Source organism: Gopherus evgoodei, chromosome 2, assembly GCF_007399415.2.
Source record: "Gopherus evgoodei ecotype Sinaloan lineage chromosome 2, rGopEvg1_v1.p, whole genome shotgun sequence".
Lineage (NCBI taxonomy): Eukaryota > Metazoa > Chordata > Testudines > Testudinidae > Gopherus > Gopherus evgoodei.
The window spans coordinates 32,180,424-32,204,499 of NC_044323.1; the positions used below are offsets into that span (position 1 = coordinate 32,180,424).

The 24,076-nt window shown below is 43.0% G+C and overlaps 1 protein-coding gene and 1 long non-coding RNA gene across 6 annotated transcripts in view; one reads left to right on the forward strand and one right to left on the reverse strand.

Moving 5' to 3' along the window:
* The window catches only part of MPP7 (membrane palmitoylated protein 7), a 360,464-nt gene extending 347,282 nt beyond the window's left edge, over nucleotides 1-13,182 (forward strand). For all 5 annotated transcript variants that reach the window (XM_030550282.1, XM_030550284.1, XM_030550285.1 and 2 more), the window contains 2 exons: nucleotides 5,500-5,643; nucleotides 9,867-13,182. In XM_030550282.1, coding sequence (XP_030406142.1) covers nucleotides 5,500-5,643; nucleotides 9,867-10,046 — 324 coding nt within the window. In that variant the 3' untranslated portion in view covers nucleotides 10,047-13,182. The remainder of the gene's footprint in view (nucleotides 1-5,499; nucleotides 5,644-9,866) is intronic.
* On the reverse strand, nucleotides 87-10,763 carry LOC115645519. The gene is made up of 2 exons (XR_003998768.1): nucleotides 10,692-10,763; nucleotides 87-2,617 (listed from the first exon to the last, which is right to left on the reverse strand). It is a non-coding gene; the product is annotated as an uncharacterized LOC115645519 (long non-coding RNA).
* Nucleotides 13,183-24,076: the final 10,894 nt, after the last annotated feature.

A 24,076-nucleotide genomic window follows, 5' to 3' on the forward strand; every position in this document is an offset into this window, starting at 1 on the left:
GAAGGAAGAGCTACTCATCAGTCACTCTCCAATTTTATATGGCCAACTACCAGGCCTTGGTGGCAAAATACAATCTTAACACATACTCCAAATATATACATTTTATTGAGCAACTTGTCACAAGACCAGAAAATCATTTTCTGTCTGCCATTGCTGAAAGACAGTTGGTTGCAAAAACCTCCCTACAAGCTACTCTAGAAGCTGCTGACACAGCCTCCGAAAGTCCATGTCACAATGGTGGTCATGAGAAAAGCATACTGGCTCCAGTTCTCCAGTCTTCCAGAATTTCAAAATACCATGGAAGATCTCCCATTCAAAGAGCCTAAGCTCTTCAGTGAAAATATGGACTCTTCTCTCCAGACGCTCAATCAGTGGGGATTTATGTGCCTGCAACAAAAAAGTGCTTTATTAGATCCCAAACCACTCAAGATTGAGACCATTCCAGTACCAACAGCACACTTTCCCTAAACTTCAAGAGCCCTTCCGAAGAAAACCCAAACTGCAAAAGCACAGGCCACGCACCCCTACTTTTACTCTATCAGCTCCTGCTTCTAAGAGGCAGTTTTGATACCTTGGTCAAGGGCATCAAGCAATCCATTCCACTCCGAATCAGCTGTTGTGCGACTACCCCCTCTTGGGAGATTGAGTGTCCCACTACTTAGCCTGGGAATTTCTTACCTCAGACAGGTGGATATTAGAGAATGTCAAAGAGGGTTACTCTATCCACTTCTTTTCCATCCCTCTTCCCAACCCTCTCCCCATCCTCCTTCATGGCCCTTCTCATGAGGAACTCCTAAGTCAAGAAGTTCATTGTCTTCTCCTGTGAACAACAGAACTGGTTCTACCAGAGTTCATCGGAAGAAGGTTCTATTCCAGTTACATCCTTGTTCTCAAGAAAGATGAAGGATGGAGACCAACCGTTGCGCTCAGGATCTTGAACAATTGCGTCCTAGCATAACACTTCAGAATGGTGACACTAGCTACCGTAATCCCATCCTCAGACCCAGGAGACTGGTTCATGGCCCTTGACCTAGAGAATGCTTACTTTTATGTAACTATCCACCCCTCTCACAAGCACTTCCTGTGTTTTGTAATGGGGTGGATAACTATCATTATCGAGTTCTCCCCTGTGGACTCTCCGTGGCCCCAAGAGCAGTTCAGAGATTCTCTCAGTGATAGTGACTTGGCTCTGCCAGTGGGGAATATCAGCATTCCCATACTTGGATGGCTGGCTTCTCAGAGGCCAATCACCCAAAGAGGTCCAGTCGGCAATGTCCAGGTCATTAACACTATTCAAATCTCTGGACCCATGTTTCAGCCACAAGAAATCCATGCTAACTTTAGTACAGAGAATAGACTTTATAGAAGCTACTCTACACTCCAAATAGCAAGAGCTTACCTTCCCAAAGAGAGATTCTCCACCATATCCCATCTAATCTCAACATTACAGTTCAGCCCACAAATAACCTGAGGATTTGCCTACAGATGTTGGGCACATGTTGGACACCACATATGTGATTCCCCATGCAAGGATACACCTCAGTTGCTTCCAGACGTGACTAAGAGTAGTGTATACCCCAAACAGACAATCTTCTCCAGACACACGTCAGTGCCTCGGAAGGTGTTAGACTCTCTTATATGGTGGAAAGACACTGTTTGAACCCCATTCATACATCCAGCATCTTTGAAGACCCTCATAACAGATGTGTCTGTTATGGTGGGAAGCTCACCTACAGGGAGACAAAGCACAGGGCAAATGGTCAGCATAGGAATTGGCACTACATATCAATATCATGGAGCTAAGAACAGTAGATATGCTTGCTAACATTTCCTCAAGGCCACATGAGGTCACCCAATCAGAGTAATGCTGGACAATAGGGCAGTGATGTATTACCAGGGTTCAGGAAGATCCCAATCCTTATGCACAGTGTCACTAAAGTTGTGGAACTGGTGCATTTCTCATTGGATAGAAATCAGAAGTCTATCTGCCAGACCTCCATAATATAATTGCAAACTCCCTAAGCAGAAACTTCTGCCAAAATCATAAGCAGGTGTCTTCCAGAGCACCTGCCTGACCTGAAGTATACCAGCATAGACCTCTGTGTGAACACAAACAACGCAAAATGTTGTCTGTTCGGCTCCAAGGGAGGTTACGGTCACAACTCTCCTAGGGATGCCCTGATAACACCACGTCCCCGTATCCTTCTTTATGCTTAGCCACCTATACCGCTAGCCCTAAAGACCTCCCTCAAGTTGTGCTGAGGAGAAAAAGCTATCATCATAGCACCAGCTTGGCCAAGACAGGTGTGGTGCCCAAACCTCATCCACCTCTCAGGGTTAACACCCTTCAGGCTTCCTATCATGAAGGACCTCTTGACATAGAACTCAGGGAGCTTCATCATTCCCAACTCCTCCTCCCTGAATCTGAGAGCATGGCTTCTCAGTGGCTCCCAGCATGGAGTTAATCTTTTCAGGTAGAGTTCAGTCAGTTCTCTTATCAAGTAGAAAGCCCAGTACTCTCAAGACTTATCTTCAAAAGTAGAAACACTTCCAATCCTGCTGCTCCGTCCCATCTTCTCAAGCCTTGGAAGTTCCATTTTCGAAGACCTTGGACTACCTATTGGAAATAAAAACAGAGAGTCTCAAATGAGCTCTTTCAGGGTACATCTGACCATTCACTCATCCAGGGCTTTTCAGTCTCTGTCCACTCTACAGCAGTCAGATTTCTCAAGGGTCTATACAACCTCTTTCCTCCCATTTGATACCTGGCTCCCCAATGGGACCTCAGACTGGTTCTAATCATCCTAAGGAAACACTCCTTTTAACCAATGGCTACCTGCTCCCTCCAGACTTTGTTCCTAATTGCCATCACCTCAGCAAGATGAATGGGGAAGCTGGGAGCACTCATGACTGACCTACCATACACCACCTTTTACAAAGACAAAGTTATACTAAGTCCCCTCCTCAGACTATAACATAACTAGGCGACTAACCTGCTAGTGTTCTACCCAAAATCTCATGTCTCCACAGAGGAATCAAGTCTTCATTCATTGGAAGTCAGAAGGGCCCTTACCTTCTATCTGGACAGGACTAAAACCTTCTGGACCTCTCCCAGGCTATTTGTATTGTTTGCAGAAAGGATGAAGGGCCAACTGATTTCCACACAAAGGCTGTCTAAGTGGGTTTCAGGTTGCATCTTGACCTGCTGTGAAAACGCAGGTATGCAGGGATGGTGTCCCTAGCTTTTGTTTGCCAGAAGCTGGGAATGGGTAACAAGAAATGGATCACTTGATGTTCTTCTTCGAGTGATTGCTCATATGCATTCCAGTTAGGTGTGTGCACGCCGCGTGCATGTTCGTCAGAGAAACTTTTACCCTAGCAACACTCAGCGGGTCGGCTGGGCGCCCCCTGGAGTGGCGCCGCTATGGCGCCGGATATATACCTCAGCTGACCCGGCCACCCTTCAGTTCCTTCTTACCGCCCGTGTCGGTCGTTGGAACAGTGGAGTGCGGCTTAGCTGACCTCCACCTTCCCTAGCTACTTGTAGTCTCTTCTAGTTGTTATATTCATAGTGTTGTTAACTGTTATTGTATATATTTAGTTCGTTAGATTTAGTTATAGTTCATAGTTATAGTTGTTAGTTAGTAAGTGTTTGGGGCTTCGGGGGGTAGCCCCTTCCCACACCCGGTGCCGGAGCTCATGCCTGGCTCACCGGGTTTCAAGCAGTGCTCGGCCTGTCATAGGCTGATGCCAACAGGAGATCTCCATGATTCCTGTTTGAAGTGCCTAGGGGAATCGCACTTATCGGCTAAGTGCCCAATTTGCAAGGCTTTTAAGCCGAGAACTAAAAAGGAGCGGGACATCAGGTTAAAGCAGCTCCTCATGGAAGCGGCCCTGACACCGTCGCCCTCGGCACCAAGCACAAGCCAGTCAGTGAGCAGAGGCACCCCTACGGCACCAGGCATCGCCGGTATGCCTAAGGACTCCCGGCACTGGCCACCGCCGGCACCGAAATCGACCCCGCGCCGCTCCCTCTGCCCGAGGTCAAAGACAGCGAAAGGTCAGACGGCAACACCTGCGTTGCAGCCAGAGACTGCGCCTAGGTCTGACCGCCCGGCACCAGTACCTGCCGCGGCGCAGTCGAAACCAGTACCGTCGACTCCAGCCCCACGAGGGCCGTTGAGTCCAACACCTGACAGCTCCCCGGCACCTGCCGTGGTAGAGCTCACTTTGCCATCTACCCCGGAGACTTTCTCTATGGCGAGAGACTTGATCGCCATCACCGAGGCGGCACCACCCCTACCCCCGGCACCGCCGGTGCGGGTATTACAGTCCATGGGCAAGCTAACCCTGACAAGACCGCCGTCTGTCAACATAGCAGACCGGCACCGCTCAAGATCACGATCCCGCAGGCGCTCTGGGTTGAGACGTCGCTCCCACTCTCAACGTTGCTCTCAGTCCTGACACCGTCCCTCGCCACGGCACCGGTCGGACTCTCGGCACCTCTGGGGCACCTGGCATTGGCAGCTCTCAGAAGACAGGATACTCAGCCAGATGAAGCTTTGGTCTGACCCAGTATGGCCATTCTTATGTTCTTATGCAGCCCCCTCACGTAACAACAGCACATTCGACTAGACCTCAGTTCATATCTATAGGTCTACTGAGGGACATTCCCATCACAGAAATCAGCAGGACTGCTACATGGTCTTCTATACATACATTTGCCAAGCATTAAACCATCTGACCAGCTTGCAGAGGTGACACCATCTTTAGTGATTCAGTCCTCCAAACTATCCTAGACTTTTCACCTCAGCACCCACCTCCTTGATGAGTTACTGCTTGAGAGACTCCTACGGTAGAGCATGTATAGGGACAAAACATCTCAAAGAACTCAAGTTACTGTAAGGTAAGTAACCTCTCCCTTAATAGGCAACAGTCATCTGATCCCCCTGTGAAGCATAAACAGCAGCACAGAATGAACTCAATGAGTCTTAAAGGTTTGAGGAGAACCAGCGGTTGTCCTCTTATCACAGTGCCCTTTTGCTCTGGGGCTGCAGAAAGCCTTTTCTATTATCTTTGGAATTTGGCAGTAGGAAGTCTTACCCTTCCTAAAATCAGCTATTAAATAATCTGCTACTCCTCCCTGGTGCATCAACTAAAAACCCTTTTGTCTAACTTATTTTTTCTAATTACTAATACCATCTCTTTGGATGGCCCATAACAGTGCATTGGCTTTACTTCTGCCAGACTGATCAGATTTACCAACACTGGCAACTTTCATTGAAAACAAAATTTTTCTTGCCATTCAAGTAGCAACAGGCGATGCAAAGAATAAATGCTGTTCAAGAAAGTAGGATGCAAATGAATGAAACGTATATTTCAAGAGATGCCTTATAGTTTTAGTGTCATAGCAGAGTCTTCTTTTGTTGTTGCAAACTCCAGTGCAAGGAATGAATTCAAACCCTGTTTCTAATGAATTATAATTTTTCCCCTTCCCAGACTGTGAAGCATTTAAGAACATTAGAATTTAAACCATTTGTGATATTTATAAAACCTCCATCACTTGAGCGTTTGAGAGAGACCAGAAAAAATTCCAAGATTATTTCAAGCAAAGATGAAAAAGTGGCTGCAAAACCCTTCACAGTAAGTATGTTTAGAATCTGTTAAAATATGCAGGTGTGACCACTAGGCAAACTAGGTGGCTGCCTAGGGTGAAAAGATTTGGGGATGCCAAAAAGCAGTGCCTCAAAATTTATTTTAACACTATTGCTCCCGGCAGGGGATGGGCCGCTCGCAGCTGTGTTAGCACCTACCTCTGTGGGCATCCTCTGCAACCACAGGCCCCGCTGCCTCCCTCCGCCGTGCCCCACATCACTGCCTGCCTGTGCCCCCTCTGCCATCCCGGAGCTGCCTCCTCCCTGAGCCCCCAGGCTGCTGCATCACTCTCTAGCCCACTCCTTCCAGCTCTGGCAGTCCCAGACCCCCTGCCGCAGCCGCGACTGCTGCCCCCCAAGGGCTGCCAGCTGCAGATCAAGCAGGTGACATGAGCCCCCCTGCAGCTGGCCCTATTGACAGCAATGCAGTGGCAGGAGGGGAAGGGGGGAAAGGAAGAGGAGACCCTGGCCACCGGTCCACCTGTGGGAGTGGATCATGGCCTTGCCAGAGGATACAGGGTTAAAGAGCTGCAAAAGTGTAACCGTCCTCAGCACTTTCCAAGGCTTCATCCCCATCCATCTCTGCAGCCTGGTGGAGCAGGTAAATGGAGCCTCATTTTGGGGGAAACTGAGGCAGAGAACAGGGATGTGACTTGCCCAAGGTCACCCGGGGAGTCATTGTCGGAGTCCTGCTTTGAACACAGGAGGTAAGACTCCTAGTTCTGTGCTGGTTCAGACCATTAGACCAGAGGCCTTCAAGCCCTGAGCTCTGCACCTGCCCACACAAGGTATTAATCTGGGATTCAGGTGCAGCACACTGCAAGTTTTCAGTGAAGAAACACGGCTGTCTTGAGCCCTTATGGCTACAATGAAAATCTTCCAAAGGTGATGGGTGTCTAGCCAACACAGTTCTGTCTGCCTGAGTCTGCAGCCAGCCTGGGACAACAGCTCTAGGAAATGCACCAGTAACTGTTAAGTCTAATTACAACACCGTCAGAGCCAGATTTTCATGTAACATGGGTGACCAATTGCGTGGTGCGCAATCACTGCAAGTGTGCAAGCAACTCAAATTAAGTGCAGCTGAACCCTGGGCAGGCTGCAGCACCCAAGAGATTTTTGTTCTCCCACTGAATGACAGCAGATGCACCAGTAACTTTACTGGGTAGAAGTTTAGTGACCACATTAGGGCTATATCCTCCCCTCTCCCAGCATTGGGCCAACTGCCCCTCATCATTCTCTTGATTGCTTGTATTGTTATTGATGGGAGATCTGCTATGGATTGAGGGGTGTATATGGCCCTGCCTTTGCAGGCTCAGTCCTGGCCCAGCATTCAAATTAAATTGCCTTGACTTTCAGAAGTACTGAGAACCTTGGAGTTCCCACAGACATCAGGGGAACCTCAGGTACTCAGCATCTCTGAAAATCAGGCCTGGAATGACACTGACACCTCAGCCTTGGGCCAGAGCTCTCTGAGTAAGGGGCTTCAGCAGTGATTGGCATGGGGCAGAGTTAAGCAACCAGTATGGTCAAGACAAAGGCCAGAACTCTGTCCTCGCCTCACACCTGTGGGAAAGACAGGCCTTCGGACACCTCCTCCCGCCTGCATTACACTTTCCAGTCCAGGAACAAGGAACCATTTCACACCTTAGCGCTGAGGGGAGCTGAAGCCCAGAACCGGGAAGTAACTTGCCTGAAGTCATCCAGTGAGTTGGTGCCAGGGTGGAGAATAGAAGCCAGATCCCGACTCCCAGCTCTGTGTCTGATCCCTAAAACAGCCCTTTCATGGGGGACAGGGGAAGGGACTCTAGCCATGTGCAGGAGATCCAAGGCCATTTATTTTCATTAAATATATAGACTTAATAATGAAATTAATAAATTTTCAAGCCAAACATGTATTAATTCTAATGAACAATGCCACATTATGCAGTATTCAGTTTTGAAAGTTTATAATAAGCAATGTTGGGGGTGGGAGGGTGCAGGATGGAAATTTCGCCTTGGGCGCAAAATATCCTTGCACCGGCCCTGAGAATAGGTGAAGTAGTCAAGAGTTTTTGTAACTGTTTATCTTGAAGATGAGGTCGCTGAATGCCTTTAGAACTTAATGGAACTGGTGCCTCAAAACATTTAAGTGTGTGCATGTCTATGTATACATATTATTTGTTGTATTAATCGCATGCCCAGTCTCTCTAGTGCCATAAACCTAGTAGGGTGATTTAATTGCGTGATTCACTTTTGCAGAGCTACATTGGACTTTCTGAGCTTCTTATTTCATTTCATGTTATCGCAACTCAGGCAAAAAATTATTTTTTATAGAGGAAATAATGCTATTGTCTTCAACATAAATAATACTGTTACAGTATTAAGAAAAATCAGGATTTTTTATGACGGTACATTGGGTTTTCTTTAATTTAGATATTACTGTGACCCAGAAGCCTCTTGGTGCTAACTGGCAGAGGGCGGGGGCGGGGTGTGCATAGCATTTTACAAGGGTCAGATGTATGCATATTAAGGGTACCAAAGGGTGTCATGTAAGATCTCTACCAAGAGCCCACTAGTTGTCATAATCATTGCAAAATATAGGTATGGACAGTGTTTAAGGAATTAGGAATCTGTACTTAAAATTATGTTCTTAAGGTACGTGAGTTAAGGCAAGTCACCAGAAAGTGATAAATATGCTCCTGTCAGGTAGGAGGGAAGAGATGCTGATCTCTCTCTGGCTGGTCATATGTGTGTTGTCCGCTTCACAATCTAGGTTTATCTACAGACTGAGCCCAATACTAATCAAGAGATTGTAAAAAATTGACAAGAAAGAGGCACCCAGGAAAAAAACAACCAGCAGGGGCATCTGTCTGATATAAGATAACAGATTGGAGTGGGGGAGGTATAATGAGGGGTACAGAGAGACACTCAGGATCTTTTCCACTGAGAAGGCAATCTGACTGTGACTTGTCTCATGAATGGAAGATCATAGCCAGACCTGGCTGTAATATGCTGGTAGGATTTTGGGTGAGCTTTTGTTCTACAAGACATAACAGTAACTAGTTCAATAAGTCTAAGTTCTAGAGTTCATGTTACATCACTGGGCTCTCTTTGTTAAATATACGTTTGCTTGTTTTCATCATAAACATATGCAAGTGCTGCATGTTAAGTGGAGCTGTGATCTTAAGGTGGGGGAGGTACTGTTCCTTTGGAAGCAGCAAATCTCTAAATTCTGAGTGTGTCCAGTGGACCAGGAGCTGGACACTCTAGGCAGTGGTTCTCAAACTATTGTGATGATGACTCCTTTCACATACCAAGGCCTCTGAACGCGACCCCCCTTATAAATTAAAAACACTTTTTAATATATTTAACACACTGTTATAAATGCTGGAGGCAAAGCAGGGTTTAGGGTTGAGGCTGACAGCTTGCAACCCCCCGTGTAATAACCTCAGGACGCCCTGAGGGGTCCCGACCCCCAGTTTGAGAACCCCGGCTCTGGGGGATGCTCGGGGGTTGGTATGTGCCTATCTCTAATCTGCAGAGGGACAACACAGCCTGGGCACAGTGGGAGTGCTTGTGTTTCCCACGGCCAGTGGAGTTAGGGAGCTGACTCCCAGCAAGCACAGACAAGGCTTCCTCATACAGAGGGCAAGATGCCTGACAACCCTGGGGTACCTTGGGAACAGTTACAGTTACTGTTTTTTAATTTTGTTTAAAAAATAATAATCCAAACAAACCAAACAAAAACAAAACCCTCTACACATGTATGTATAGAGAAAAATAGAAAACATGTTGGAGGTACATTTGAAAAAGTAAAGCCCATGCTCTAATAAATCCTTTGCTAATAGCAACCAGAGACTTATGTAATGCAGTTGTTAGTGCACCATTAATGTAAACAGCTAAAAACATTTTTCCACTTGCATTCCTACCACAGAAATGTGTCTCTAATTATCAATTAGTGGCTAATTACACTGCTATAAGGGAAAGGGGGTAAGAATTGCCTTGTCAGACCAAACCTAGTTGTGAAAATAGTCACAGAGAATTAATTTGAAATGATGGTTTCTCAAAAGTTCATGGTCAGTGGCACAGTTTCCATCTACTGGCTTAATTGAATATATGAAATAAACTGAATATATGAAATTAACTAAAACAGTCTATGTAGATTTGCATTTGACACAGATGTGAACTGATTCAATTGTACTTCTGACTGATTTCTTATATTGACTTTCTTAGGAAGAAGATTTTCAAGAAATGATTAAATCTGCCCAGATGATGGAAAGCCAATACGGCCATCTCTTTGACAAAGTTATAGTCAACGATGACCTCACTACAGCTTACAATGAGTTGAAAACAACATTTGACAAATTGGAAACAGAGACCTTTTGGGTTCCAGTCAGCTGGTTGCATTCATAACACTACAAATAAGAAATATAAATGATGATAGTTCATAATCTTTTTAATAAAGTGCATGGTTAGAACTCAATTAGTTGCCATTTAATTGGTGTGAGGGTTTTCTAACTTTGGCAAACTGACTTGTAGTTAAGGACTTGGTGTAATTGGAATGCAGGTCTTCTTTTTCTGTATCTTAAACCATCCTGTTCCGAATTCGGGGACAATAAAATCACATTGAATCCAAGTCTTATCAGATGCAATATACTGAGTTAGTAGTGCACCCAAAACTACTAGACGCCTTGTTACTGTTTACATATAAATCTCCCAGTCGAGTTTTGTTAATGGAGGGGTAGCACAGATATTAATTAATATTGAATGCTGTGGTGGTCTCTAACATAGCTACTGTCATATAAAGTTGCACATGAGCACTTGGAGGTTATCAGTACTTTAACTAAGAGCGCTTAAGAGAACTAAAACAGGCAAAAATGGCAAATATTTCTCTGGTTAAGAAAGACATTAAGAGTTTTAACTGGGTTAAGTATCAAGAGGGGTTGTTTTACTTTCCTAAAAGTGTGAGCTTCATCTGATGTGTACAGAGTGATCCTAGTGTTCATTTGTATTTAAATGTTTCACCAAAAGAGAGAAATTAAGGATTCAGTGGCTTACTTGTAAAATATGCTGTAAAATAACTACATCTTCTGCGGCTACTGTTTTGCTGTGAGTATGCAGGTCTTGAAACTCTTTGTGTGCATGCTTTGCAACACAACAACTTGGGAATATTTATCTAAATAAGGGAAAATATAGGTTATTTAAATGTATATAATTTAAAAAATCTTTCTTTGTGAGTTAATCTTCTATAAGATCAGAGGTATATTGGCATGAATAGCTGTGTAATAGTAAGGGTTTTGTGGGGGATTTGGTTTTTTTTTTTTTTTACTTTAAATCACTTCAGACATTTCTAGTGTTCTTTAAAATACTTTTAACTTATTAGCAGCTAATTATTAGGGGAAATCTTTGAGATTTGAGTAAGCAGTTGCAGTGCATGAATTGCTTTTATTAAAAAATCCATAGCAATATTTGTTTTGAATAATATATAGTGTCAAAATGCATTGTTTTAGATTTGAAAACTTTTCTTTGAGTTTAAACTTGTAAACTTCACTACAAAGAAAATTATTTACCTTTAACACTGCCCAGATACATCTGAAACCTCAGATAGCTTTCTGTGTAATAGAATAAGCAAATATATGGTAAATCATGTATATTTAACATAGGTAACCTCGCATTTTTCTTGATTTACTACTGATATGCAGCAAGTGAGTACACATGTAATGAAAGAGTAAAGCATGTGTATTAATTGTGCAAGTGAATTTGTAATATAGGTGCAGCGTGTGAATGAACTTGCTAACTTAGATCATATCTGTAGCATTCAAACAGGAAGCACAGTTATTTTATGTTAGCATAAAAAGAGAAGAACTCAGTGAAACTTATATTTATGAAAGGGTTGAAAAGGATATTAAGTTTTTGAATTTCTCATCAGTGTGATCATTTCTAAATAACAGATTAGTAGGTGCCGGTAATTAGAAACACTGTGTTTGTAAATTAAATCAACATTCCATGTAAATATTTTAGTTTATATACTGATAAAACCATCAGCTCTGGGCAGTTGTATCCTAAATGCATATTTAGCCTTGGGCTCATTGAATTTGGTTTAAAATTAGATGAAACAATTGAAATACAGCAACAACAAAAATTTAGGAGTTTTTGAATGTTTGTACTGGAATTATTGACACATATTATATATCGCTATTGACACGTATCCTGTAGTTGAACAGCCTAATGTAATTTCAAACATATCTGTCAGATTTCACTATTTTTTCTGGTGGACTTAAGGTTGTTTGTAACACAAATAACATCTCAGTGATTTATATTAATTGCATGAAAATCACAGTCATAGTGTGCGCTGGAGAAATGTTCTCTATTTTTTAACTATTCAAAATGTAATTATTTGTACAGAGAATGTTCTTCAGCAAATCACTGGAGGCTACACCTGCAAGATGCTGAGTGCCCTCACTTTCTTTTGCAGACAGCTGCAGCTGAGGGTGCTCTGCACTTCTCAGGGTCTGGTCCTTTTATACCAGGGGAGAGTCAGTCATATTAAACAATATGCTAATACTGCTAGTAAACTGTCACGTATCAGACCACTATTGTACTATATCTTTTAAATAAGGGAACTGTTTTTGCAAACTGTAATGGTCTGAAAACCCTGTTAGAAACAGAGGGATTCTGGATGCCCTGCAGGCTTGTTGCCGGCGCTGTGATGTTCTTTTGAAACAATTTTAAGACTTATTCCCATATTGGTGGGGTCTAGGAGGGCCTCATACAATATTCTTACTTTGTGGGTGATAGACTGAAAGCTCCACAACACTTTGTTCCTTTTTCAGAGAAGCTTGCTTTCTGATCCTCTGTGAGGCAATGGCAGTATTTAACACAGGGTGGTCACATACCTTTTTCCTAGCAAGAAGTTAATTTAATTGTCCTGGTGATGAGAGAACAAGGACAAATGAAACCATGTATACACACAGCAAACAAAAGGAATAAAGTGTGGGGGAATCTTTAAGCTCTTAGAAATAAGTTTTTAATGAGTTATTAGAAAGGAGAATGGGACAGCCCATTCCAGTAAATCTTTCTTTAAAAACTAGCATTATTGCAGTGTGTTCTTACCAAGAAAAGTAGAGGCTGCCATATATGGTACTAGGTCAAGACAAAAAATGTTTTAGCTTGTCAGTTTTATTGATTGGACAAGAGCGTGCCCATTTTACTGAATTACAAACCCACTTCTTGATAAACTTCCTCCATTACAATAAAAATACTGTATGTTTATGACTCATAAGGTTTTATGGATAAAGGTGACAAAACATGTCTTAAATATTATGCATATTCAATTTGTGCTGTTTGGTTTTTAGATAATTGAATGTTTTTACATCCAAGTACAGATTTTTTATTGTATTTTTGCTGTTTTCCATAGTAAAACAAATGTTATTTTATACTATTGTATCCAGCTCTGTACTTGAAGTTGCTATCAATTCATACATTGATGTTATGCCTGAAATCTCATTTTACCTTCTTATGCAGAACAATAAATTATTGATATAATCGATCATTGACTATGGGTGGGGTTTTTTTAAACCTGAACAGGATAGTTTACTGTGTAACTCATAAGAATGACTTAAACGATAAAACGTTTATCTCAATCTGTCTCTTATAGCTCTTCATCCTACATGCAACTATTAAAACAATAACTTTTAAATGAATACCATGGAAAAAGGACTAAAACCCTTCATTTATCTATGTTGTTGACATTTTCTCTCAACAGACTTTTTCCCCTCCTTGCCCCTTCCCAAAAATTTACTCTCCTCTTTCGGACAGTAAAAGTAGGAAGGAAGTAAAACATAAGAACAATGGGCCAAATGCAGAGGTGGTATGCAAGGTGTGATACAGGTAAGGTGCACACCAGTACTAGGTATAATAGAGTCTGAGTGAGTGTCAAAGCTGGTGTCCTTTTCATGCTGTAATATGAGGATGTATAAAGAGAAGAGTGTAGAAGGAAAAGCAACTAACAGGAAGGTATAAGTTTAATTAAGCCATATCATTGCATACTTCAACATACATCTTACTGCTGGCCCTTGGCATTTAAATAGTCCAAGTTTAGACTGAGTTACAGTGGCAGGTAATTTATATCACCTTACATGTCACTGAGATTCATAATTTAAATAAAATCTAAAATATAGTTTTGAAATCCCAACTACTATAGTGATTTCTCAGGAGCAACGAGATAGATTTTTGTCTATTTCAATGCTGAAAGTCTTTTGTACTTGCTAGTTGACTGGCTTACTTTCAAGCATCCAAGATCGATAGTAATGTTATTGCAACAGGAGCTCTGATTGAAAAACAGCTGAAAATAGATTGAAGAAATACATTCTTTTCTTTAAGAGGATACCTTATAAGTTTCCAGATTATATAATGTAAATTTTTTTTTAAATTAGATTTTTATGTCTTGTTACATTAAATAGTACAGTACAAGTGAGACAGAATGGAGTTTGGAAAAGTTTTTTTTAACAAGGATCTGCATCTGAGAAAACAGCCATACTGATTACTTATTATAACCAAATTACAAACCAGATTGGTTTCTCAGAAAATTGCATGGAATGATTTAGGTTTCTATAACATTTTGAGTTGCTGATTATTTAGCATTTTTTTAAAAGTGGATAAATGCTGACTTAATATTGATGTTTGCTGTTACCCTTCTTACAGAGATATACCTAATATTTTTCAGAAATTAAGTTAGAATGACTCAGAAGTTGCAAAATGTACAATTTCAATACCGTGAATATTCAAAAACAAAAACAATAGCTTCAGGACTTTCAAGAATCCCCAGCTAACATAACTAGATTTTGAAAACTTCTTGATAAGATTCCAAAATCAGTTCAAAGAGAAATAGATCATATTACCTTTCTTCTTTTCAGTGTCCACGTTGATCATCAAGAACTGAATATTATAATACAAAGAAAAACAAAGTGGGTTATGATTGCCTTTAAGCAATTAACTTTAGATTCACACTTCAACAAAAGCATTACAGAACTTTCTACAATATCATACAGACAAAGGATTATGGAAGTGTGGAATTGTAATGGATTATGTATTTGCTTTAAAGAATCCAGGATGTAGGGAGCAGAGTAAATCAGAAGGAAAGTTAAGGATCAAAATATTTTTGATTTCTCATGAAACCTTCTGATTTGGTGTATGTCTTTGTGTTTGTAGGTCACTACACAACAGTACTAGTGAGTATCAGGATCAGGACCCACATTTATAGGAGACACATTTACATGAAAACACACAGACCTAAAATGTATGGTAGACTCTTTACCATGTACAGAGAACCGTTCATCCATAAATTTCCCAAAGCATTTCTCAAGCTGTTTATGGCTCATGCATCATTATTGTATTATTTATATTACCAGGACCTCATTGTGTTAGATGCTGTAGAAACACAAGGAAAAGGCATTCCCTGCCCCAAAGAGCTTACAGGCTAAGTATAGAACATGAGACACACACAGATATAAATTGACAAGAGTGTCCAAAGAAATACACTGTATTGGTCAACACACTAGAAGTGATAACACAGTCGCAGTCAAATCATTTTCAAGTGTTTTGTAGGCATTTGTAGACAAAGGAGAGTTGTAAGGAGGGATTTGAAGGCAGAAAATGAGGTAATTTTGCCAGTGTTTATAAAGAGCCTCCTCCTAATTGTGAGGAGCAGCATAAAAGGAAGTGTGAAGGTGCTTGTTTGAAAACTTCAACAGTGGGCAATGGAGGCTGGCATCATGGGCCAGTTGGAGGCAGGAGTCAACATCTTGAAAGCAAGTGAGAGATGATAGGTTGGGTGGGGATAGTTCATAAAAGATCTTGAAAGTGAAGACAGGTCTCTTAATGTTTGATAAGATAGAGAAGAGTGAGCCAGTGCAGGGATTCAAAGAGAGGGGGTCGTATAATCAAAGCAACAAGCTAGGAAAATGATCTTTGCGGCAGCGTTCTGAATGGATAGGAGTAGGGCTCCGTGGTTGTCACCGAGGTCATGGAAGTCATGGATTCCGTGACTTCGTGCGACCTCAGTGACTTCTGCAGCGGACAGAGTGCTGAGCCCAGGGCCACCCGAGAAGCTAGCTCTGGGGCCAGCTGCTCAGGCAGCGCTGCTGGACCGACTCTGCAGCCAGCCGCTTGGACGGCTGTGCAGCTAGCCACTGCTCTTGCAGCCTGGGGACCATCCAAGCAGCAGTAGCTGGCCCCCCGGGCTTCACCCAGCAGCTGGTGCTGTGAGTTGCCCCCCCTCGCCCCCAGTTCAATCTGGGTATTTATGATATTAGTCATGGACAGGATACAGGCCGTGATTTATTGTTTCTTGCCCGTGACCTGTCCATGACTTTTACTAAAAATACCTGTGATTAAATCGTAGCCTTAGATATGAGTGGTGCAAGACTGAATTTGTTGAGGACATTGCAATAATTGAGACTTCAGGTGATGAGACCCTGGGCAAGAGTTTTAGCTGTGTAGGTAGACAGGAAAGACCATATCTTACAGATGTTATGCAGAAATAATCTGCAAGATTTAGATGTAGCCTGGATGTGAGGACCTAGAGAGAGGCCTGAGTTGTAGGCCTAAGTGATAGACAGGATAGTGATGGTGTCTTAAAACATAGCCAAATGCAAGATGCAATGCAACTGCCATGCATCAGCCAACAGAGGGAAAGTAGAGAAAAACATTGCCAGTAACAAATGTTTATTTCCTGTTATACAAAGATAAATGTATAGTTTTTAAAAAAATGTGTTGTGGTAGAGCTAAGGGTTATCTGCATGGAAAACCCTTGCATCCCCTCTGCTTCCGGTCCCATTGAAATTACCTAGTTTGCACATGTAGGATCCCTGCTCTTATGATAAGTGCAACAAGAACTTTAGTGATCACAAATAGTAAAGTCTGAAAGTACCTTTTGCAGCGTTAGCTACTCTTGGAACCATTAAGGTGGGAGAGGATGTTTTGTATATTGTTAAATAAATTAAATGCTTCTGTTACAGGTAATACCGATTCAGCTGCCCGCTGCTTCCTGCAGCTCCCATTGGCAGGGAATGGCGAACCGCGACCACTGGGAGTAAACAAAATGTCTCACAGCCTGCCAATTGATTATCCTGATGGGCTGCATGCCAAATGTTGCAAACCCCTACAGTAGAACATTATGCAATATTAACCTTTTTGTGTACCTTGTCAAGATTAGTCCAACTAATGTTCATGATATACCAACACAAATAACCTCATTTTAAGCATATCTATATACACATCCCAAAAACTGCAGTTGTCAGCAATCTCTTATTTCATTTACTTGAAAAGAGCTTGCTTGCAAAAGATTTAGTGTTTAATTGAAGGATTCTTGCATTTTTCTGCCTAGCAGAGCAGTGAAGTTATAGGCCGGCAGAGAGATATGTAATTGTACCCAAGTAAGACTTTCACACATCTCAAGAGGTGTAGGATTTTACATTTCAAATAACAGTACTTTTCTTTGTCTGATGGAAGTCAAGAGAGTATGATTAAATACAGACTGCAAACTTGCCCACTGCAAACCTAACTGAACATGAAATCTTGCAGGAATTAACATAATTGCTCTTTAAATAAAAAGGCTGTGGTGTACATAGAATATCATGTTATGCTTGCCAGATAAAAAGAAATGTAACCCTGTGAGGAGACTTAGGAATTTGTCTGTGTAAGAGAATCTCTGGACCCAATGGTTTCTCCTTTTGTATAATAAAGTGCAAAGCACCAGTGTGGTGATTGACATTTACATAAAATAGCCAAATGGTGCTGGTCTGGGGGAACTGAAGAATCAAGTTCTGTTTTGCTTGCAAAATCAGGGATGAACTTCAGTCCAACTAAAAATGTACCCCATTTCTGAAACTACTGTCATCTACATCTGCCACTTAGCCAAAGGGGGTGGGGGCTGATGCTGTGGGATAGTGCAGATAAGTCTGGGAAACTACTCTGGAGCTAGAGGCACCATCCTTTGTCATTACTGGGTCTATAGTTGGCTATGACCATCTTGCTTAAAGTGATATAATTTGTCATACTTACAGGTCAATAGACGAGTCCAGAGAAAGAGATTGGATTTTTTTTGGTTTGGTTCTTACATTTTAATTATTTAACACTTCTGAATTTCAACTATTATATCAGTTTGGAGATATTCCTGATCTTATATTTAGTTTACCTTTTAGACCTATCAGGCTGGTGGGCTGAGCAAAAAATAATTTTTCTTTAGTAACTTGTGGTTGTTTCCCATTTGCTGAGATATTCTATTTCACTTTTAAACATGGTGTGTTAGTCTTGTCCACTTTGTTTACTGTTTGTTCTCAGTTTTGTGATAATTCTTTCAATGCCAGAAGAAATTACAGCAAAGACATTATTTATACATCTTAATTGACTTAGTCTGTTTTTTATTTCAATTCCTTTTTTCCTGTCAACGTTCTTGAAGTGGGGCTAGGGGGTGGTGAGAGAAGGGATAGTTTAATGCAGGGGTAGGCAACCTATGGCACGGGTGCCAAAGGTGGCACGCGAGCTGGTTTTCAGTGGCACTCGCACGGCCCGGGTCCTGGCCACTGGTCTGCAGGGCTCTGCATTTTAATTTAATTTTAAATGAAGCTTCTTAAACATTTAAAACATCTTATTTACTTTACATACAACAATAGTTTAGTTATATATTATAGACATATAGAAAGAGACCTAAAAACGTTAAAAGGTATGACTGGCACGTGAAACCTTAAGTCAGAGTGAATAAATGAAGACTCGGCACAGCACTTCTGGGAGGTTGCTGACCCCTGGTTTAATGAGTGGAAATGAGAAGTAGAAAGGCTTCCCTGATCAAGAGTTTCTCTGCTGGAGAAGCTGCTCTGCTGCAGAGATTATTGCAATGCAGGGCTTCAGTGAACTCATGAGACGTTCCTAGAAGGTTAGGAGGAGAAGATAGGAAAGGATTTGTGACACTAAAACTATATGCGTTATGATGGATGTGCCCCCCAGGTTCTCACGGGGGGTCACTGGATGCGAGGGCACTAAAAGAGCAGCACCCAAGCAATCACTTGCTTGGAGACAGCTTAAGGTGTATTACAGAACTTTTAATGCAAGGTAGCAGTGTCCACACAGGCAGTGAGTGCATGGCAAACTAGTGTACTGTAGATTTAGGCCCCTGCTTGCCACCCACTAACTCTCCATCTAGACAAGCCCAACAGGATGGATTTAAGTGACAAGTTGCAACTTTACTATGCACGCACCTCCTCCCATACCAGGCAATTAACTGGGACCAGTGCAGGGCTGCAGGTCTCCCACCATTTAACCAATAACTCAGGATAGACCCTCTTCAGCCAACCATGAGAATACAGCTCACTTATGAATCCTCTTGTCTTCCCCTTGCAAGGGGAGCAGTGTGCACCAACGGGAGACCTCAGTCTGAAGAACTTTGGATCTCCAATTCTCCAACTGGCCCACAGTCCACCAGCAAAACTGGGTCTTCATTTACCATTGGGAGCTGGCCACTTGTAGGGTCAGTATCCAGTAGGGCCATGTGTCCAGTATCATTAGATACTGGACATAAGCTGTGATTTACTAAATATTCCTATATTATCTCCTAATCTTAGACTTCCCAGTCCTACTCTATTTAACCTATTTGTGCCTCCACACTGCTTTTAGGAAGACCAAAATCATACTGACTTCTGCCAATTTGATCCATCAGGAAAAAATTCCTTCCTGACCCCCAAAACAGATGATCTGTCCAACCCACAGTATCCTGAAAACTCAACTCAACAGACTACTACTACGGGGAGGGAGGGTGATGAGGCAGCTAAAAAGCAAGGCATATGATCCCAAAAAATCTAGAAAAGCTTTAAATTGGAACGTGTGAGGGCCAATTGACTCTCCAATTCTCCCTCCCCCTACCCCATCTGGCTAATGGAGGGCAGAGAAACTTTTCCCTACTCTAGGTAAATTTCTGCTTGTTTCAGACGTATGTGAAAGGGGCCATAATCAGTTTTCTATGCACATATTCACACTGCTCCCTGCCTTTCTGGTGGTTCGGCTTCATTGCTCCTAGTCTTATCAAAGACCCCACTGCTAGGTTTTTATATACAGCTGTGTACTTTCTCCCCATTAGTGTTTCCACTCTGTCAAATGCCATTCCATAATGTATGCAGAGTCCTTGTCTTTCGCAGTCTTCTCTGGAAGCTCATTCATGAAAAATTACTTAAAATTGTGCCTATTCTTTTTTTCTAAAATGTCCAGCAGCCCTATAGTCTTGATTCACTAGAATTTCTGTGAAGATCCTATATAATGTTTATAAGACTGATGGATTTTTTTTAATTCTTAACATGTTTCATATTAGCCTAATTGCACAGAAGTATGGTGTTATCAGTAAATAATGGCATGCATTTTACATAATAGCCCATTAAGTAGTTCAGTTGGGACTCTGACTGATTGTCTTCAGGAATTCCAATGTCTCCCATTCTTTTTTTCAGCTGAGTTTGCAAGTTCTTTCACATTCCCTTACCCCAACTGCAGTAATTTGCCTATCACAAGATCTCGGAGGAAATCATACAGATTATCTCCAGATCTGAGACCAGCTCAGCTCAGGAAAGGGAGGGAGCCTTAATTCTCTATCCTGCACAGCTCTAGCCCAGACCCTAACATCTGCCATGAGGTCACTACAGTGATGCACTATTCACATGGCTCCCCATTATTTCAGTGTTCAAGGTTTATGTTGCTTTCCTGTTTTTCCAGCATCTTTGGGAATAATTTTGTTGTTATTTCCATGCTAGTGTTATTCCATCTCTTCCTGGTATTTTGGCTCATTTCATGCTCTTGGAAAGTATTTAATTTTGGATTGCTTTGCTGGTCACATGTAAGGTCTTATGCTGCTTTCTATATTATGTATATGAGACAAGAATGAAATATTACAGACATCTGGTATCATTTAAACTTTTAAATGAACACATAGCAGGTAGGAACTTTTTCTACAGTAGCTCTCAGATGACATTACATTGTACCACATATTGTCAGCTGAAAACAAAGACAGTTACCTTTTCCGTAACTGGTGTTCTTCAAGATGTGTTGCTCATGTCTATTCCACAAGAGGTGTGCATGCTCACCACGTGCACCGGTGTCAGAAGTTTTTCCCCTAGCAGTACCTGTAGGGGAGCGCTCCTAGCGACCCCTGGAGTGGCGTTTCCATGGCATGGTATAAGGGCAGGACTGGCGCTAGGAGGTTGAGCGCCTTAGGCGGACGGCAATTTCACCGCTCCGCGCGCTGGTCCTGCGGCTCCGGTGGAGCTGCCGCAGTGGTGCCTGCGGAGAGTCCGGTGGTCCACGGCTCCGGTGGAGCTGCCACAGTCGTGCCTGCGGGAGGTCTACCGAAGCCACGCAAGGAGCCGACTGTCCGTCCGCCCGCCCGCCCGCAGGCATGACTGCAGCAGCTCCACCGGAGCCGCCTGCCACCCCCTCCAGCAAAATGCCGCCCACCAATAATTCTGGCGCCCTAGGCAATTGCCTAGGCTGCCTAAATGGTAGCACTGGCCCTGTATAAGGGGTGCTGCACACTCCCCACACCCTCAGTTCTTTCTTGCCAGACGACTCCGACAGAGGGGAAGGAGGGCGGGATGTGGAATAGACATGAGCAATACACCTTGAAGAACACCTGTTATGGAAAAGATCACTGTCTTTTCTTCTTTGAGTGATTGCTCATGTTTATTCCACGATAGATGATTCCAAGCTATATCTGTTGGAGGTGTGTAGGAGTTCACAAATTCTCAGGATGGAGCACAGCCCTGCCAAACACAGTCCTCCCTTGTTTGGGAGATGAACACATTATGTGAGGTGCAAATGTGAACTGAAGACTACATGGCAGCCCTACAAATGCCCTGGATGGTGACATGGGCCAAAAAGGCAGCCGACAATTGATGGCGGGGGGATTCCTGCCAGGTCATAACAGGTACAGATGCACAAAATGTGATCCAGTTGGAGAGCTGCTGAATGGATATAGGCCAACCTTTCATGCATTTGGCCAAGGCGATGAACAACTGCGAGGACTTTCTGAATGACTTAGTCCGCTCCAAGTAAAAGGCCAGAGCCCATCTCACATCCAGCATGTGGAGGCAGTGCTCAACACTGGAGGCTTGGGAGAACCAGGCAGAGGAAAAGACGGGCCAGCGATGGAGAAATAGAACTCAGGAACAGGTTTGCTGAGTTGGAAAATGAAGATGGAGCACAACAGGCTGCTGAAGGAGAGAGGGCAAGGAAAAAGAGACGAGCAGCTAGTCCTGCAGAAGGAGGGGAGGAGTCAATGGAGGCGACACGAAGTATGAGCCCTAGGAGGATTGTAAGGACGAATACAAATCGAGAGGACTTGCGGCCAGCTGGTGTGGGGGATAGACCGGAAAATCACACTGTCACCAGGAAAAGGCAAGTCTACGTGATTGGAGACTCTTTACTGAGAAGAATAGACAGGCCTGTAACTAGACCTGATCGGGAAAACAGAAGGGTGTGCTGTCTGCCAGGGGCTAAGATACAGGATGTGGACCTGAGGCTGAATAGGATCCTAGCAGGAGCGGGAAAGAATCTGTTGATTGTCCTTCATGTGGGAACGAATGATACGGCTAGTTACTCGCTGGACTGTATCAAGGAGGACTATGCCAGACTGGGGAAGACGCTCAAAGAAATCGAGGCTCAGGTGATCTTCAGTGGGATTCTGCCGGTTCCTAGAGCAGGACGACGAAGGAGTGACAAGATTATGGCAATCAACAGATGGCTCAGGCATTGGTGTTATAAGGAGGGCTTTGGGATGTACGGTCATTGGGAAGTGTTTACGGATAGACAACTGTTCGCTCAGGATGGACTTCATCTAAGTAAGGAGGGAAATAGAATTCTAGGATGGAGGCTCGCCGACCTCATCAAGAGAGCTTTAAACTAGAAAGTTGGGGGAGATGGTTGGGAGATGTTCAGGAGATCTCCACGCCGGAATATAACCTGGAGAGGGAAGTAAACAAAGTGAGAGGGGATACCCTTGCAGACCAAAGAATTGATCCAAGGAGGAATAGTGGAGTAGAAACCAGATTAACGAGTGATGCTGGTGGTAGAAGGTCTGTGCACGACGGGGGAAAGAATGTCACTGACGCCAAACGCCAAAAATTAAAATGTCTGTACACTAATGCGAGGAGCCTAGGTAACAAGATGGAGGAACTGGAGCTACTGGTGCAGGAAGTGAAACCGGATATTATAGGGATAACAGAAACCTGGTGGAATAGTACTCATGACTGGAGTACAGGTATTGAAGGCTATGTGCTGTTTAGAAAAGACAGGAAGAAAGGCAAAGGTGGTGGAGTAGCCTTGTACATCAATGATGAGATTAACTGTAATGAAATAAGAAGCAATGGAATGGATAAGACAGAGTCTGTCTGGGCAAAAATCACACTGGGTAAAAAAGCAACTAGAGCTTCCCCTGAGATAGTGCTTGGGGTGTGCTATAGACCACCAGGATCTGATTTGGATATGGATAGAGACCTCTTTAATGTCTTTAATGAAGTAAACACAAAGGGGAAACGTGTGATTATGGGAGACTTCAACTTCCCGGATATAGACTGGAGGACGAGTGCTTGCAAGAATAATAAGGGTCAGATTTTTCTTGATGTGATAGCGGATGGATTTCTTCATCAAGTAGTTGAAGTACCTACGAGAGGGGATGCCATTTTAGATTTGGTTTTGGTGAGCAGTGAGGACCTCGTAGAAGAAATGGTGGTAGGGGACAACCTTGGTTCGAGTGATCATGAGCTGATTCAGTTCAAACTAGATGGAAGGATAAACGAATGTAGATCTGAGATTAGGGTTTTTGACTTCTCAAGGGCTAATTTTAAAGAGTTAAGGAAATTAGTTAGGGAAGTGGATTGGACGGAGGAACTTGTGGATTTAAATGCGGAGGAGGCCTGGAATTACTTTAAGTCGCAGCTGCGGAAATTGTCGGAAGCCTGCATCCCAAGAAAGGGGAAAAAAAACATGGGCAGGAGTTGTAGGCCAAGCTGGATGAGCAAGCAACTCAGAGAAGGGATTAGGAAAAAGCAGAAAGCTTACAGGGAGTGGAAGAAAGGCGGGATTAGCAAGAGAAGCTACCTTAGTGAGGTCAGAACATGTAGGGATAAAGTGAGGAAGGCTAAAAGCCGCATTGAACTGGACCTTGCAAAGGGAATCAAAACCAATAGTAAAAGGTTCTACAGCCACATAAATAAGAAGAAAACAAAGAAAGAAGAAGTGGGGCCGCTATACACTGAGGATGGAATGGAGCTTAAGGATAACCTAGGCATGGCCCAATATCTAAATAAGTACTTTGCCTCAGTTTTTAATAAGACTAGTGAGGAGTTTAGCGATGATGGAGGGATGATAAACGGGAATGTGGATATGGAGGTGGATATTACCGCAACTGA